Source organism: Tachypleus tridentatus, chromosome 11, assembly GCF_004210375.1.
Source record: "Tachypleus tridentatus isolate NWPU-2018 chromosome 11, ASM421037v1, whole genome shotgun sequence".
Lineage (NCBI taxonomy): Eukaryota > Metazoa > Arthropoda > Merostomata > Xiphosura > Limulidae > Tachypleus > Tachypleus tridentatus.
Genome location: NC_134835.1, coordinates 35,933,379 through 35,952,526, shown reverse-complemented (window position 1 = coordinate 35,952,526; position 19,148 = coordinate 35,933,379). Strand labels below are relative to the sequence as shown.

Here is a 19,148-nt window from a genome sequence, read left to right as displayed (position 1 = left end):
CTATTAATTTAAACTTAAATAATTAACTAAAGGATTTTGTAGTGAAACTTTTTTTTATTTTCTCCTGGAGTTGTTAGTTTCAACCTATTTTCTCCTACAGGTTGAAGAAACAGGAAAAGTGATTATTTCAGGAGGTTATGTAGACTTAAATGATCCTGTAATATCTGTAAAGTCCCACTCTGATGTGCATACTGTAAGTTTTCAATTAGTTGAACTATTTATTGCCCTATTTATTTCATATATTTTTAATTACACTTAATAAAATGAGTTATCAAAGTTTCTGGTACTTCATATTGATAATGTTTAAAGCCACTTCTGAAAATATAGTTTGGAAAAGATAACTAGAGTAATGTGAAATTGAGGAAAAGCAAAAAAAATCTAATTTTGAACTTATTAAATGTGCAAAAGCTAACGAAGTAATTGGGTCTCAACTTTGAGAGGTTTTAAGATGAAAGTATTTGTCATTAAGTCAAAAATTGTCAGGGCAGTTTATAACTGAGACTTAATAGTCTAAAATGACCAAACGATGAGTAACTGCAGTTTGCAGAAATAGATGGTCAGAATGTTGTTCTTTACTTTATTTTAATTAAAGTTTTAATACACATACCAGCCATCTTTAGAATACATTTTTACTTCAAGCATGTTTCTCGTCATCATGAATAACCTTCATAGCTATCTAGTTCTACAAAAGTTGTAAAAAAACAAACAAACTAAGAAATCATCAGAAAGTTGCCAAAGTTTTGAGATTTTTTATTCAAAGTTTCAATTATAAGTTTCTTTGTGCTGATACTTTATGACAACTTCATGTAATATTACCCTGCTTCTTTCAATAGGAGCTTCCTGCAACCATCAATAGTGACATGGTGTTTAAAGAACTTGGTAAACGACTTGGAGAGATGCCTGATGCTGCAGCTAAAGTTCAGGCCATTTTTGAGTGGAATATTACCAAGAATGGAAAACCAGCTGCTCAGTGGAGTAAGATTTGCTTGGGAATTAATTATTTATTCAAATTCCTTTGGGTTTTAGTTGTGTTGTTAATGTAAATATAAGATTCTGGTTGAATTGTAAATTGATGAGTTTACTTTGTGTTTCTATACTAATAATATAAAGATTATTCTTTCAAGAAAGATGTAAAAATTGTAGTGTTAACCTCTTACCAGTCCCTTATTAATTCATCATTTGAAGCTGCTAATGAATTAAAATGCTATGTATGCAATAAATACAGTTTTATCAGTGTATCTTTTGTGCTCAAAGTTTGTTGTTTCTAACGAAGATCAGAGAAACAAAAGGAGAATTTGATTTTGAATTAATAAGTTATGTATCACTTTAGCACTAGACCTAAAGAATGGTAAAGGTGAAGTCTACAGAGGATCTCCAAAAAATGAAAAAGCAGGATGCATTCTGACCTTGGAAGATAGTGACATGGTTTCTATGGTTACTGGCAAACTTGATCCTCAGAAGGTACTGTTGGAAAATTCATAAAATCAAATTATGTTATTTACACTGTAAACTAGAAAATATTGTTAAAAATGTAGTTATAAAAATTAGGGTTAAGAAAGTAGGCATAGCCTTTGACTGAGTGCAGACTGGAGGAAAGTTAAGTTCTAAATTTCTTGTTTTTAATGTGTGTTTTGTGTTCATTGTTATATATATTTTAGTGAAAGTAAATAAAAGGTGAAAATTAAAAGCTTATTAGGTTATATAAGAAAACTTAAGTGAAAAAAATAAAGTTCCAACATCAGTGGTACTGACATTACCATCATGCAGTAACCAGAACTATTTGTTTGCTATCCTATCAGTTGGTTTGCTACTTGTAACATCAACTGTAATGTGAAAAGAAGCATTTTTATTCATAGCATGAAAATCTATTTTCAGACTGACTCAGTAAAGGCTTCAGAATTTTACAGATATTTAGTGAAAATGTTTTTTGTACATAGCACACTTGTAATATTTATGAAAAGCTTGCTAAACTTTGTGAAGATGTACTTACTACATTCAAAGTTATAGTATATGTATAGTTTTTTGGTTACAAGGTCAGTCAAAATAACCAATCCTATATACAGAGAGTTAATAAACCCTCTACTCTCAAGGGGGCTTGTTGCTTTGTAAGCTCTATAATGGGATAAATTTTCTATTTCATTGGTGTTCACGTCAGATGAACTGCACACTGTAAATAATGAAATATCTATATCATAGGTTTTTCTTGTCAAATAACCTGTTTATATTAAGAACTTCTTTAGTTAAAAACCTTTGTACTCAATGGGCTTCATGTTTAGTAAACTCTAGACTGAGAATATCTGTAATTAAACCTCCACTCTTTATATTGAGACTTTCTATGTCAGATGTTAAGTTTGTTTTCAGCAATTGTCAGTTAAAGGCTTTTATTTTACTTACTCTTTTCAATAGCATATCATTGATGTTATATAGTTTTCTTGTCAAAAGTCCACTTAAGCCTATTCAGTTGTTTTAGAATATTAGTTGACAAGCTAAACTATTTTTCTGTTACTATTATTAAACTATCTGAGCATAGTTTACTTATGCTTAATTGAGTTACCACACTGTTATCTTAGACTTCTAAAACTGTCTGCTCCTTTTTGATATATAGCCCTACTTCTAATCAATGTTTTCTGGTTTTTTCAAAGTCCACATAAGCGGGCTCAATTACCTTAGAACTCTCCTTGATGAAGTAAACTATTCTTATCTCTTTTAATGCAGTTAGACTTACTCTAATGTGTACTAATAGTTAAGCCTTTCTTCTCTGCCTGGACATCTCTTTTTTTACGTGACTTCGTTTCTCGTCTGCTCTGTTTTTGTCTTTCTGCTGTTTCCAGCTCATCTTATACTACTTGTATGTTTGTTACTAAATTGTCTGTTCACTATATATTCTTACCATCAATAAATTGTATAAGATATTCTATAATCTCAATAATAGTGAGTTATAAACACAATATATATACAACCTACCAAGTTAAGTAACTGAAACTGTCATAACATTTACTTCAAAATATATGTTTCTAGCTCTCTTGTTATGAGCAAAACTAAACAATTGTAAAATATTCACACACAACTTAATAATGTCTACACTAAACAGTTTTTTATATTGTAACACTTTATAGTTGATAAAATATCTCCGTTTTAGGCTCTTACGTCCAATAACATATATATATATGTGGAGAACACCTTTAGTTAATAAAACCTTTAGTATAACTGGACATCATGCTTAGTAAACTCTAGACTTGTGAATATCTGTAATAAATAAAACCTCCACTCTTTATATTGAGACTATCTGAAAGTAATGAAATATCTACATTGTAGGTTTTTATGTCCAAATACTTGTATATACATCAAGAACACCTTTAGTTAATAAACCCTCCACTCTCTAGTCTCTTTGTTTACTAAACTCTGTATTGGGAACATTTTTAATAAATAAATATCTACTTCGTAGGCTTTTATGTCAGGCAAACTGAAAATCAAGGGTAACATTATGTTGACTCAGAAGCTTCGGACTTTACTAAAGGCTGCAGAACGTGAAAATCCAACTCCAGAACAAAAGAACTTAAAAAGCAAGGAAGATACAGAAGAAAGTAAACCAACTCAAGAAGTAAGTAGTACATATGAGAATTTAAAAAAAAGTATTTAGTTATATAATTTAGTTACTTCTACTTTGGAAATTGAAAATCAATACATGGTGTAAATACTAGTTTACCTGAAGTATATTTGAATGAAAACAAGAAGGAGAAAGTATTCATCTTAATAAACCAAACATTTAACAACAGAAAATACATCTGCTGTAAAAATTGTAAATATTTTATCAAGCACAAAATAGTGAAATGACAAAAAAGAACATGCCTTTATGTGATGACTTGTTCAACAATTTTTTATTACTTTTAAATTATAAACCAAGAGATTATACCACATTTCCTTGCAGACCAAAATTTCTTTACTTGATATAATTATTTAATCTCAGTTTTGTTTTCCTAAAATTATATTTGAGAATTATCTTTAAAATAAATTACAGACAGCTTGCCACGAACAGCAAAACACTTTTTTTTTTGCTTTTGACTTTAGTATTTCTTTAATAAATTTTAAGATATTAATGTTTTTGTTTTAGATTTACAAATTATGCCTTAATTTTAATTGTAACTTCTTTTGCTAAAAAAAGAGTAATTTAACAGTTGATATATTTAGTTATTTTTTATATGTTTTCTGCCGGTTAACACACCTTGTTTTTAAGTATTTCTTCTCATTTAAAGTAGAGCATTGTAATACTTAATTTTCAAAACTGCCATTAGTTTGTAACTTTGTTTGTCAAGTATTTGAAAAAATTATTAAAAACCCAGTCTGTTTGTTTTTAAGTATAACTTTTTATGTCCAGTGACTATGTTGGTATGGGAAAAAAGTATAATTAGTTTATTTATCTTTTTTTTTATGGTTGCTGAAATGAATGTATTTAAAACTTCAACATTATTTTAGATCAAAAGTGAAAACTTTGTTGACAAACCTACTAAAATCTGTCCTTTTGTACAGTAACATTACAGGAGTGTGCAATAAACACATTACATAAAATGCTATCCTTGACACTCTTATGGTGGTACATTGATACATTTATGGAATGATAATGATAGAAATCCAGGATTAAATTCACTGTGGTAGACAGGGCACAGACAGTCCATTGTGTAACCTCGAGATAAAGACAAGCAATCAGTGACACTTGCTGTATGTGGCAAGCTAAATGTTTTGCTTCTTATCCTCTTCCGTCATCTACTATAAATCATGAAGCAGTTTAAGTGTGTGAATATTTAATATGTTTGAAATCCTTAGCAAACAAAATAAAAAAACATGTTGCTTTCAGTAATTATTATTTCTGTATGGTAGTTATTGGTATTTTCTGAAATGTTTGCTACAAGTTTCTGTAGTTAGAGTTAATTTATACGCACCAATGTTTTATCACACAGTTAAAAAGTACAGCAGTATTTGAAGCTGTAGCTCGTAAGCTGAGTGAAAACCCTGATTTAGTTTCATCAGTGAACACAGTGTATCAGTGGAATATCACAAAAGATGGACAGGAAGTTGGAAGATGGAGTAAGTGATTTATCTGTAATATAAGTTATTGTAAACATTAATATAAATTTCTGTGTATTTAGATGGGAAAAAGTGAATTATTTATGAGGGAAATCTGAGAAAGTTTCAGTAAGCTATTCAGAAACCTACCTCATTTCACTTGGTGGTGTTGTTGTTTTTTAATTCGAAAATAGCAAAACTGGATTGAAAACTTCCATTGAGTAAACCACACAAACAGTTATTTATTTCAATATTTATGTTTTATCAGAGGTGCTGCAATATCGTATAATCAAATAACCTGTCGTCATGACTACTCGATTCCTTTGTATTGAGTAGGTTAAAATGCAGATCACAATGTTTTAGTTTTATCCAAAATTTGGTTAATCTACTTTACTCAACATGTATGAATAAACATTTCAACAAACCATAGTTATTGAATCGAGATGTAATATTATTTAAATCTTCAGTTTGTAATTTTATAATAAAATATTTTCAAAAATTCTCAATCTCTTCTAGTATGAGAATTGTAACATTTGCTCTATAGGTCTTCTTTCTTCTCTAATTTTTTGACTACCCTTCTGAAAGGTACAGAACTTAATGTAAAGTACTCATTATAATGGAGACATCATTCAGACAAGACATATTTTTTATAGGTTTTAATTTTATTTATTTAGAGAGTCATAAACTAGAAAATCAGACTCACTTGCCATGTTCATGTGTTACATCATCTCTTTTTGAAACTGTCAATAGTTTCTCTAACATTTTATACTATATTATATTATTTATAACAAATAGAAACCCAGAATTTTAATTTATCAAATAATGTATTATATTACGTTCTTTTCTGTACAGAGTATTGTCTACTTTGTCATTTGTTTTCAAATTGTTTCTAATGGAGATCACATTGATGAGATTAGTTAAATTTTTAGAAGCTCTTATTGTATAATTAGAAAGCCATAAAAATTGTGATAGCTACAGGACATTGTTTGCCTTTTGCATGTTATTATTCTACAGGGTGGCCCGTAAGTCCCTACCCATCCATATTGTGTCTAAACAACGTTATAATACTAATGATGAGTTGAAGGCAGCTGTTACCGTGGCATTTGGAACAATAACCCCTGCTATGTTGAGGAAAATGTCTCACAGAACATGGCGTCGCATAATATTATGCAACAAGAATGAGGGACAGCACACAGATACACTGGATACATAAGATATATGGATGGATAGGGACTTATGGGTCACCTGTATATCCTTAAGTGCATTATTTATTAAATAAAAAATTTGTGTACTTGTACCATTAGTTTAAGAAAGCTGGGTTTTAAACTTCATGGGCATTCAACAGCAAAAGAAAAGACCAGTAGAAAATACTGTACTTATTGTCATGTGTGTTCTTTACTATTCTAAAAGTAACTAAAATATCAAAACTTATATTAAGTTACATTAACTAAGGTAATGAAAATGATAATAAATCATGACAAGGTATGCTTACCAGCTGCTCATACTTTTTACATTATTTGATATGGTAATTTTAACTGCACATTTCCCTAATGATTTCCAACTTGTGTTGAGGAATTAGTAGTTAGACATGGTGCATAGGTGAATAAAATAATAAAAATAGGTAGAAAAGGGCATATACTGTTGCAAGTTTTTAATTTAGCAACTTAGAATAAACAATTGTGATTCCCCATTACAATTATAATTATTCTAGAAAGAAGATAGTAATTTACATATATTTCCTAATTTTATATTGTGGTTTTGAGACTAATCAAATCAAACAACTTTATTTAGAGTAATGGTGTAGAAAATAAGAAATAAAATATTATTTTTCTTTAAAAAACATTTAATATTTATTTAGGAGGTACTTAAGAGATCACACAAATGAAACTGAAAATTTCCAGATAAAGAAAAGGTTTTTTTCAAATTTAACATGAAAATTACTTTGCACTGAAGACTGTATATTTATTGACACAATTTTATTAAAGGTATGTAATTAAAAATTCTGATTTTATTTCTACAAAAGACTTGTAACGTTTACTGAAAGCTTGCCAAATTTTTGTGAAGCTTAAGAGTTATAGTATGCATACATGACTACATGGTGGTTACAAAGCCCCATAAAATAAATATTGCAAAAGGGTTAACAAAACTGACTTGCACTTTCAGTCAAGACTACAGCGTTGGATACACAAATCAAAATTCCAGATCGTATGTATAGAGCAACAAATATTCAAAGATATTAAGTGTGTATGTACTGAAAGATTTTGGGTTACTTTAAAAATTTCTTTTGGCTTGTGATTTTCATCTCAGTATCCTAAAAACATTGTGGATTGAAGGAGTTTGGAGTGTTTGTGTAGGTTTTACTGACTTGTGAAAGGAAATAAAAAATCAACATTTGGAAATTAAATGCAAACTGTACATGAGAATTTCTAGTATGTTATGAAGAAGAAATAGTAAAATCTAAGTAGTTAAACATCTCATTTAAAGTTTTAGAAAATTCTAAACTAATATTAAAAAATTGTTCTTGACCACAAACTATTGCCTATTATAATGTAGTTGTATTATTATTATTTTATAATTTTGTTATAGTTACTGATTTAAAACATGGGAAGGGCTCTGTATACCAGGGTGAAGCCAAACAGGGAAAAGCTGACTGTATCTTAACAATGGATGACGACATACTTGACAAACTTGTAACAGGCAAATTAGACCCACAGAAGGTTAGTTATTAAGATTTGGGGATTCTAAGGGGAAATTAATAATGTAGATTTTTTTATTGTTGTTATTATTATTATATGCACGTTTAACGATGAAAAATGTTTTTTTCATTTAAAGTTGAAGAAAGTTTTATCTGATTATTAATTGTATGCCAATTTTTAGCCAAGATTTATTACTTAATTGTTTTCATCTTGAAGAAATGTTTTTATCAGTAAAAGTGGGATATAGGTTTTTAAATTAAATTATACTTTTTAGTAAAACTCAATGAAGTGAAAGATTACAGTAAAATTATCAATAAAAGTACAGTTTTAGTTTGTAATAAAATTTTAATGCCAGGTAGTGTTTATTATTTCATTTATTTTGCAGGTTAATATATATATACAGTGGAAACCCTTAGATTCAGTCACCCCTTGAAGGCGTCATTCAATCACAGTCCCTTTTTTGTGTACATAATCCCTAATTATGTACAGTGGAACCCCTCTAATCAGGCCAGTTTGTCTTAGTCCCAAAGGTGGCTGCTTTAGAGGGGTCCCACTGTATATATATATAAAGTGGTGTGTAAAACCCCACAGACAGAAAAGAAAAATTAATTCACAGTTGAATTTCTCATTATATAAATTGATCAAGTTCCATCAAAGTTTGTTGTAAAAACAGCTTTACCTTATTTTTGGTCATTTAGTTAAATGGTACTTTAGATATTTTGTAAAAGGAAAGGTGCATTCTTTATGAAAAGTGTATATATATATTCCATTCAAATGATTATGCTACACTTCATTGCGAAGGTGAAACTTGAGACCAAACATGTGGAGAGAAGGAAAAAAATACGATTTTCCTGTTGAGAATGTTGTATATATACTGTATCCCACAGAAAAACAGAGTAGAAAAAAAACTGGTCCCTTTGTGTCCTTATAATACTTCCTTTCACCTATTGTTTTTATTTTGAGTTATTTCTTAAAAGTAATATTTCTTCTGTGAATATGGATAATATACACCATTTACAAATTTATTTATTTGAAGTAATTATAAGAAAGTGCTTATCTCATTTAGTTTTATTAATTTCAGGCTTTTATGACTGGAAAACTGAAGATTTCTGGAGATATCATGGCTTCTCAGAAACTACAAGATTTATGGGAAAAAGATGAAGAGAGAGAAAACCAAAAATCAAAAACAACCAAACCAAGAGTGAGTTATGTTATAGGTTTTAGATTTCAAACTAGTTTTTGTGTAAACTTTAACATGTACTTTACTTGATTAATTCCTGAAGTGTTTTAGATTTTAACAGTTGATAATCAAAAATAGTTTTCAAAATATGAGATAACTTATGAGATAACTTTATGTCAGTTATGTCATAACTGTTATGTAATTTACTAGATTTATTGTTGTTACCAGAATTGATATATCTGAATCTTTTACAGCATTTTCATCAAAGATGAAAACTTTAAATCACCAAATTAATGAAAATCTGTACTTTTATATAGAAAACAAATTCCAAAAGTGTGTTATGAACACATTACATGAGCTGTTTTCCTTCAGTGACACTGTTCCCTGGTGTGTCAGCACTGAGTTTATAAATTTACAAATATAGAATCCTGGGTTTGACTCCCTGCAGTGGACAGAGTTAAGATTGCCCACTGTATAGCTTTGTTCTAAAAATAAGTAAACAATTAGTAACATTAGCTGTCAGTGGCAAGTAAAAAGTCAATATTTGACTTCATTTGACTACTAAAAGTAATAAAGTAATTTATGTTTTTAAGATATTTCTGTCTGAATAGTTAATAATGTTTGAAATCCTCAGTCAACATTAAAAAAAACATGTTACTTTCAGTGATTATTATTTCTGTATGGTAGCTATTGGTATTTTCTGAAATGTTTGCAACAAGTTTCTGTAGTTAGAGTTAATTTATATACATCAATGTTTTATCATATAGTTAAAAAGTACAGCAGTGTTTGAAGCTGTAGCTCGTAAGCTGAGTGAGAATCCCGATTTAGTTTCATCAGTCAACACAGTGTATCAGTGGAATATCACAAAAGATGGACAGGAAGTTGGAAGATGGAGTAAGTGTTTCATCTGTAATGTAAGTTATTGTAAATATTAATGTGAACTTCTTTGTATTAAGATGGAGGACACTAAATGGAAATCTTAGAAAACTTTAGTATACTATTTTCCGGAAGGTACCTCGGTTCATTTGTTGTTGCTGTTTTTTTCTTCTACTTGTGAAACTAACAAAAATAGGCCAAAGACCTTCCATAGAGTACATCACAAAAACTGAGTTATATGTATTTAAAAAGCTGTGTTTACCAGTGGTGTAGAATCAAAGAACTTGTGATTGTGGCCACTTTATAAAATTAACTTGTATTTTCAGTCAAGACTGTACTATTGGATACACAGTTCTAAGTTCCAGATTGTATGTATATAGCAACAATCACTCAAGCAAATTAAGCATGTATGCATTGAAAGATTTTTGATTGTTTTAAATGTGCTATTTAAAAATTTGTTCTAGGCTCTGACTATGATGTCTCTTTCAATAACAATTTTTTATTTATGGTTTTCATCTAAATATCCTTAATACATTGTGGATGGAAGGAGCTTGAAGTGTTCGTGTAGATTTTACTGATATATATCTAAGGAAATAAAAATAGCATTTGAAAACTAGGTACAAACTGTACATGAGAATTTCTAGTTAAGAAAGCACAGTAGGATATATGTATTTAGAAATTTCATAATTTCAACAGTAGGACAGTTAGTTTATAAAATATAATGGAAACAAACTGGATTTTTTTAAACATCTTGTAAAATAAATAATAATCATTATTTTATAATTTTGTTATAGTTACTGACTTAAAACATGGGAAGGGCTCTGTGTACCAGGGTGAAGTCAAAGAAGGAAAAGCTGACTGTATCTTAACAATGGATGATGACATACTTGACAAACTTGTGACAGGCAAATTAGATCCACAGAAGGTTAGTTATTAAGATTTGGGGAATTTAAGAGAAACTGATAGTGTAGAATTTTACTTTTGTTATGTCCACTTCTGATGATAAAATGGTGTTTTTGGGTTTACAATTTAAAAAAATTTCATCTGATAATTAATCGTATGGACATTTTTCACTGAATATTTATTGCTCAGTTATTATCATCTTGAAATCTTAAGTTTACCATAAAAGATTGAAGTAAGATTAACAGTAAAACTTAATTTGTAGGTTACACTAAAACTTATCTGGAGTCATAAAGGGAAAAGTGGTCCTTAATTCAACTCCTTCTTTAAGTCAACTTAGTTTATTCTGTTGTAAAGAGAGCATTATCTTTGTTGTAGCTGTTTTGTTAAGTAATACTTTGGATTTAAAAAAAAAAAGTGATATATACTCTATAAAAAGTATGTCTGATCAGCTGATTAAGATTTATCATCTGGTGTGTGAATTTTTCAGTTATTTTCATTCCTTTTATGTTACTTTGGACAATTTTCATTATGCACATATTAACTTATCTGAAGTTCTGAGGTGTAGGGAGGGAAAACTAACTATGATTTTACTTTTGGTAATGTTGTGTATATTTCTGTATCCCACAGAAAAACAGAGTAGAAGAAAAACTGGTCTCCCTTTCCCTCTCTATAATCCTGTCTTATGATTTGTTATTTTTGAGTTATTTTTTAAGAGTAATCTTTTTGTTTTATTAATAAGGATAATTTACATTATTTACAAATTAACTTATCTAAAGCAATTGCAGAAAAACATCTATCTCAGTTAGTTATATTTATTTTAGGCCTTTATGACTGGAAAGTTGAAGATTTCTGGGGATATCATGGCTTCTCAGAAACTCCAAGATTTATGGGAAAAAGATGAAGAGAGAGAAAACCAAAAATCAAAAACAACTAAACCAAAGCTAACTAAATTTACAGAAGTAAGTTATGTTATAAGTTTTAGATTTGAGACTAGTTTTTGTTAAATATTATCTGGCCCAGGAGCTTTATTATTCTTTAAATTTCCCAATTTTATTTTAACAAGCTCAGAATTTATGTACTTGTCTTGTTCAACTTTGTTTCCATCTATCAATTGTTCAAGATGAAGAATACTGCTAAATCTTCATTCGTGAAACTGGAGGAAAAAGCAGAATTTAATAACCTGACAATTTCAGAATCATCAGATAAAAAGATTTTGTCACCCCTCAAGGGTCCTGTCCCTATCCTAACATTTTGTTTATTTCTAATGTACATTAAAAAAATTACTCACTGTTAATTTTTGTTTTCAACCAAATTTTTTTCATACATCTGTTTGATTGTCTCAATTTTCCATTTGACCAACTTTCACGATCTTCTATAATCTTCAAAATCTTTTGTCATACCAGTCAATTTAAATTTCTTAAACTTGTGATGCCTTTTTTCCAGCTTTATCTCTTACACCTGTGGGAGCCTATTTGGTTTTGTACTTTAAGCTATGCATTTCTTTGTTTTGAATATTGAAAATTTTTCAAAAAAATATTTTCTACAGTGTCTCTAATTTTACCTCAGCTGCCTAATTCACAACAGTTAATTCTTTTTGCATTCATTCAAAATTTGCTTTTTGAAATTTTTCTATTAGAAGTTAACAATAAATTTAAAATAGTATTATTTAAAATAGTATTATTTCTAGTAGGTTCTTGACCAGTTTGAACAGTTTCTAGGAAACTTCCTCCCTCATGGATTGGCTCTAGTATTTTACAATTAATATGTTTGAAATTAAAATCAACCACAGTTATGACTTCATTAAAACAGCTGAAATCTTAATTTCACTGTAAAGTTTCTCACTGATTCCATCAGTTTCATTTGGTGATCTGTAACAGATGCCTGCTAATAACTTTTCCATTGATAACAACTAACATTTGAAACCCAAATGAATTCACTCTCCTTGCTATTATCCTTAATATTCTCAACTTCAGGGGGATGTATCTCACACCTTACATATAGAGTCACTCATCCTCCTTTCTTTACTACTGTGTCCACTATCAAACAACATATAACCATGTATTTCAAAGAAATTTCTATCTTCAAAATCATCTACATTTAACCATGTTTCAGTTATTCCCATTATATCAATATCTTCTATTTCTACCAGTGGCATAAAGTCATCTATTTTATTTCTTATGCTTCTAGCATTACAATAGTAACAATTAAGCCTATTCTTATAATTAATTTTATACTGATTTCCTATGCTAAACTTTCCTCTACATCTCAATTTTGTTTATCTTTGCCCTTACCACTATATGTTATTAGTTTAAAACTTCCCTTACAGCTAAGTTAATATCTCTTGTTTAAACCATCCAATCCAAAAAGTTTCCTCCTCTCACTGAACTGATCCCAATGGTCCAATCTAGTAACCTGCTCGTTTTACATATTAATTTTGGCCGAGCATTCAGCCTTAGTGATCTAATCAAAATTTCGTCCCTACAATTAATTCCTGGCTGTATTTCTGACACAATTAATTTAGTGCCTTTATTTTTAAATGCCTTTATCAATATCTTTTACTAATTAATTAACTCCTCTAACTTACTCTTCCTTATATTGTTAGCACCAGTGTGCACAACAAAGATTGCATCATTTCAAGTTCCCTTCTTTATATCTCTTACTCTATCTGTTATGTCTTCCACCTGTGCTCAAGGGTAGCATAATCTGTTTTCTCCCTATTTATCCCACAAACTATTCTATCCATGTGTCCTATCAAGGAGTCACCTATAATGATATTCTCTTTAAGTTAATCATTCATATCCTTCTCTATTCCTTTTGCTTCCCTTCACTCCAGTAATTTCTCATCTACATAAACAAAGGTTGTTGCTAACCCTAATACTACCCTTTCTAATTTCCTGAATGTCATTGTTAATCTCAGCTGATGCCTCACTTGCGTGCAAAACCTTAAGCTCTTTTCGAAGTCCTGTTGTTATTTCCCATAGTTCATACTTCTCTTTGTCTGTTTCCTCAACTTCAGTTAAGATAGCCTCCAACTCCAGATATAAGCTGAACATCCTCACTACTAGCTTTCTTAAAAGTGGATAATAGTCTAGAGTTTCCAAATAAAACCCATTTGTTGCATCTGTTGCATGTAACTAGACTTATCCATTGTACTATTTATAGAATTAAAGTAAACATTCAGTACTATGATTAAATACCAGTAGCCTGTTGTTAACACTGTTAAGCCTAATTTGACAGTCATGCAGTTTTAGACTGTATTTATTAAATAAAACAATGTATTTAATTTGTCTTAGAATCTCACTGCAAGTTGAAATATAACTAAGTTTAAAGAACCATTACATGTACTAAGCTTAATATTATATTATATGTTACATTACTAAAATCTAAATTAAAAGCTTGTACCTAATATTTTAGTCATTAATCTCACTAAATCTAGTTATTTTCTTGTTATTCAACTCTAATTTCTAAAGATGAAAATAATAAAACCAAATAACATTCAAAATTCCACAATATTATCAGAACTTAGCTTTCTTCTCTCTGATGTCTTCTCTTTTCAAATAGCGCCCTTTATATATATATATATGTGTGTAAGGGAAATAAAGGTGTTTTTAAATCCTGAAGTACATTAAGTATGCTCTGACTCTGCTCCAAAATTGGAAATGTTTTTTAAACTACCTGTATATTGAAATTTTTTGTGTATGTACAAAAAAATCCTTTAAAACTGAATATATTTGTTTGAGTAACATTGATTTGTTGGTGTTGCTGGAAGATAATTTTATGAGTAATGAAAGTTCCCTAATATTTTGTTATTTCTATTTCCACCTGCAATGACTTTGTATAGCTCCTAGTGGGCTATATATCTGAGATATTTGGATTGTTTTCAGTCAGGAACATTAGCCAAGTTTCTTATTTTAATAGTCAAACTACTATCTGTTATATATTTTTACACATTTTAGCATAAATGTTTACTTTAGTGACAAGCTGAATAACATATTCAGTGATGACGAGAAACCCACTTGTTGAGAAATTTATATGCAAAAACGGCTTGTTTGGGCTGAGAAAACACTTTACATAGAAGAAGGTCGAAACGTTGTTCGCTCTTCTATGTAAAAACTGGAAATAATAAATAAAGTAGTGCAAAAACATACTCAGATGTGTTTCTTTAATGCTTTGATAATATATGTTGTATAAGTTCATACTACAATTTCTTACTATGATGTAGTTAGTCACATCTTATAAATCACTTATATCAGTTAATTCTACTTGTGCTAGAAATATAAGTGCAGGTAAAGTTTACTTACCATGCTTCCTTTCAGCCTCTCTTGGGCTTGAAAAGTGAGCTTATTTTCAACATATTTGCTGAACGTATCCCAGAGGAACCAGAACTAGCTAAAAAAATTAAGGTTGTTTTTCATTGGATCATATTGAAACAAGGGAAGAAATCAGCAGAATGGAGTAAGTATTGAAGACTTACTTTACCTGGAAGGAAACTGGAATTTTTAGCCATTTTAACATGGAGATTTTCAAATTGTGGGTTTCAAGAAATATTGAGGTTGGTTGCAGTTAAGACATAGTAAAATATATGCATACTTTTATTGCAAAATTATTAGTAGAATAATAATAACAATCCTAAACTGTCTTTGTACAAATAAAACATTACTCGCAGATAACAGCATTAGTAGAGTTTACTAAAACATACTAGTACAGTGATCCATCTCCCTCAATGGTTGTAGACAAAGTTTTAGTTATGCATGAGCTGGGTAGAGTTCGGGAACCACTGTTCTTGTGTATTTCATATTAGTAAAATTTACCCAACCTATAGAGAAATTCTGTGGAAGAGAGTACATCAAATTAATGGTTTTTGTTCTATCTTTGACAGTAGAAAAAAATGTTTGTGTGTTTCCTCCAAACTTAGTATTAATTAATAATATTGAGAGTCTAACAACCATTCAGTAAAAACTATTAATTTTGTTTAAGTCCATACAAGTAAGTAATGTGAAAACTTAGTTCAGTTTCGTTTATGAAGTGATATATAAATCATTTCAGCTGTTGATTTGAAGACAGCAGAGGGTCATATATATAGAGGACCTCCAAAACAGAAACCAGACTGTTCGATCACATTGGAAGATGAAGACTTGATAAAGCTCATGTTAGGAAAAATGAATCCCCAAAGGGTAATTACATATTTGTGAGAGGCTCTCATCATTAGCACTTTTGTATCATGTTGCTCAAATACTACAGTGTCAATATTATTCTATTTTAGTTTTGTACTGTATCATGATATTAAAATTTTGTACTGTAATCATAGTATAATGCCAATAACATTTTGTGCCATAACGTTAGTATCATGTCACTGAATAACTGTGACATATTCATATTATCTTTTTACAAAAAAGCTGTTGAAGCATTAATTTTGTAAAAAAAATCACAATTCAAAGTTTGTCGTAGCACTCGAAGTTTGGAACAAACATGAAATAAAGTTATGTACTTGATGCAAAATTCAAATGTTTTGAACACTTTTTTTTTGCAAGAGCCTGTTGCTAATTTATTTTTTAAAATGCAGGAAAATTAATGTATAAAATACCAAAAAGCAAGTTAAAAAAATATTTTTGACAAGATTCCATTTTTACGTAACTTGGAGATTTTTTACAGTATTGCTGAGTAAGGTTGTTGCTTTTCTATTTGTAATATTTTGTTCATTAGCCTAACACTGGAACGTTACTTCCTTGTAATCAGTTTTAAATGTAGGTTTTGTTTTAGTTGCACGTGACACAAGGTTTTATTGTCTTACCTTATTTTAGTAAACTACTTTTTGTTTGTGTTGTACCAATTATAACAGCATAAAATCTTAGCTAATTATCGATATTTTAATAGTATATAAGTTTCTACAAGACAGTATTAAATAAATCCTGGATTTCCCTTGGTATAACATACATGATATATTTTCTCTTATTGTGATCTTTTCTATTTTATCCACCACTCATTGAAAAAGTATAAAACTAAAGATAAATTACTCTTATAAAATTGTCGTTGCTCAGACAAACCATATATTATGTTTGATTACAGAGCTATCGAATAGAAAATAAGACCACACCTACAATTCACATCCTCTCTTTAATAATTTTGTAATAGTTGTTCTTTCTTATGTTTAAATGTGTATTATCTAATGATGTATTATGTAACATTATGTTTTGAGTGGTTAAATGTCAGTTTTACTCAGAATACCATCATCATTATGATGAGAAAGTTAACAACTAGCTTGGATGAATTTGTAATCACTTTTGTTGCATAGTTAGAAAGCCAGGAAAATTTTTAGAGGTTGGGGAATTTGTCTACTTGTTGCACCTTTTTAGCCTGCATTGTTTGGTGCATTATTAATTTAAATAAAAATTAAGTGCATTACTATCATTGTTATAAATATTTAGGGTTAACTCTCTTCAACAATCAAGAGCAAGAAAAAAAGGGTGGTTATGTGTTTTATTTCTTGATTTCTTCTCGCTGGTCTCTCCACTCAAGGAGTTTCTGCAGTGAGGCGCATCTCCACTCGCAAAGATGGAATTACACTGCCAACAAATACCCTCGTTTTAACATTTACTTCACCACGTGCACCTGCCACTATCAAGGCAGGTTATCTCATTTGCAGGGTTCGCCATACATACCAAACCCTCTTCGATGTTTCCAATGTCAGAGATTCGCCACTCAAAGACATCTTGTCGTGGTTCCCTGACATGTGCTCGTTGTGGAGGCAAGGACCACGATGCCTATGACTGTGACATGAACCCACATTGCGTAAACTGCAATGGTTCTCACCCCTCATACTTTCATTCTTGCCCAAAATGGTTGGAGGAAAAGAGGTGCAGCGCTTGAAAACGACACATAACATTAGTTATCCTGAGGCTCGGAAATTGCTGTCCACAACTCCATCTCGACATATGCTGCTGCACTTCATTCCACAACTACAGTGGGAGTGCAGACAGATCTCTGTGCCTCCAAAAGAATCGTTTTCAAAACAAATGAAAAGCCTTTTGACCTCCGTGGTTAAAAGGTTGATGAATCAACTACCACACCTATCTCTGTCCCTCCCATACCTTCCAACACACCTCAAGATCCACGCCCTTCAGTTTCAAATACAGGCATTTCTTCTGATACATCTTTTTCTCCCACCACAAGAGACAACACAATTATTCGTTCGCGTCCTCAGTCACTAGATTCCCCTTCCAATAACAAAAACCTGCCCACCCGACACAGAGCAGGATCCATGGAGGTTGATAGACCTCCTCCAACTAAAGACAGTAAAGAAAAAAAGACGTGGTCGTAAACCGAAGGGTTCTCCAGCCACTTCACCTACCCGTTCTTAAAATGGCCACCTTGATACAATGGAACTGTCGAGGTTTACGTTCTAATCTGGATGATATCAAACGCTGATTGCTTCCTACCATCCTGTTTGTCTTTCTTTACAAGAAACATTTCTCAAAACTGCTGATACTGTCTCCATTCGGCAGTTTTCTCTGTACAGAAATGACAGGTTGTGTGATGGTCGAGTACATGGAGGGTGGCACTGTTGGTTGATCAACACGTGCCCACCCTGTCTTTGTCACTCAACACACCCTTGGAGGCTGTAGCCATCCGTATTTCCTTGGGTCATACCATCACTGTTTGTTCTCTGTACCTGTCCCCTGGAAAGACTTATGATCAATCAGATCTGGATGCTCTCGTTGAACAATTGCCATCTCCGTTTCTAATCCTAGGGATTTTAATGGACATCATCCCCTCTGGGAAGTGCTATTATTGATGGGAGGGGCCGATCTGTAGAGCGGATGCTCTCTGATCACAATCTTTCTCTTTTCAATACTGGTTCTTCCACTTACTTTCATGCACCTAGTCAGTCCTTTACCGCTATTGATCTCTCAGTTTGCTCCCCTTCATTATTTTCCCATTTTTCATGGAGGGTTGACAGTAATCCACTAGGCAGTGATCATTTTCCAATCCTTATAAGAGAGACTGGCCGTGGTCGATGCCACCCTACCAGCGTGCCCGGTGGAAGCTGGATCAGGCAGACTGGTCCACTTTCACTGCTCTCGCAGAACTTGATCCTGCCATCGTAAATCAGCCATCAATAGACTACTGTGTAGCAGCGTAACTGACTGTATTACACATGCAGCTGCTCAGTGTATTCCTAAAACCTCGACACGTTTTCCACGATATCCTCGTCCGTGGTGGAATCCTGCTTGCCACTTAGCACGGAAGGCTCAAAAGCGGGCCTGGGATACTTTTCGTAGATATCCCACACTTTCAAACCGGTTGCTTTCCAACGGCCGTGCACATGCTAGGTGGGTAAGACGTCACAGCCAGAAGGAATCTTGGATTAAGTTCACAACCAGTATATCTTCTACCACCAGTTCCAAGATCATATGGGACAGGATTCAAAGGTT

General features: G+C 31.2%; 1 protein-coding gene across 2 annotated transcripts in view; it reads left to right on the top strand.

The window, feature by feature from the left end:
- Mfe2 (peroxisomal Multifunctional enzyme type 2) overlaps nucleotides 1-19,148 on the top strand; it is a 70,374-nt gene that overhangs the window by 36,269 nt on the left and 14,957 nt on the right. The window contains exons 19-30 of one of the 2 annotated variants that reach the window (XM_076466782.1): nucleotides 101-193; nucleotides 834-975; nucleotides 1,331-1,461; nucleotides 3,446-3,601; nucleotides 4,956-5,082; nucleotides 7,648-7,778; nucleotides 8,839-8,958; nucleotides 9,705-9,831; nucleotides 10,608-10,738; nucleotides 11,538-11,675; nucleotides 15,033-15,171; nucleotides 15,763-15,890. In XM_076466782.1, coding sequence (XP_076322897.1) covers nucleotides 101-193; nucleotides 834-975; nucleotides 1,331-1,461; nucleotides 3,446-3,601; nucleotides 4,956-5,082; nucleotides 7,648-7,778; nucleotides 8,839-8,958; nucleotides 9,705-9,831; nucleotides 10,608-10,738; nucleotides 11,538-11,675; nucleotides 15,033-15,171; nucleotides 15,763-15,890 — 1,563 coding nt within the window. The remainder of the gene's footprint in view (nucleotides 1-100; nucleotides 194-833; nucleotides 976-1,330; nucleotides 1,462-3,445; nucleotides 3,602-4,955; nucleotides 5,083-7,647; nucleotides 7,779-8,838; nucleotides 8,959-9,704; nucleotides 9,832-10,607; nucleotides 10,739-11,537; nucleotides 11,676-15,032; nucleotides 15,172-15,762; nucleotides 15,891-19,148) is intronic. The other variant, XR_013017294.1, reaches the window with a different exon arrangement.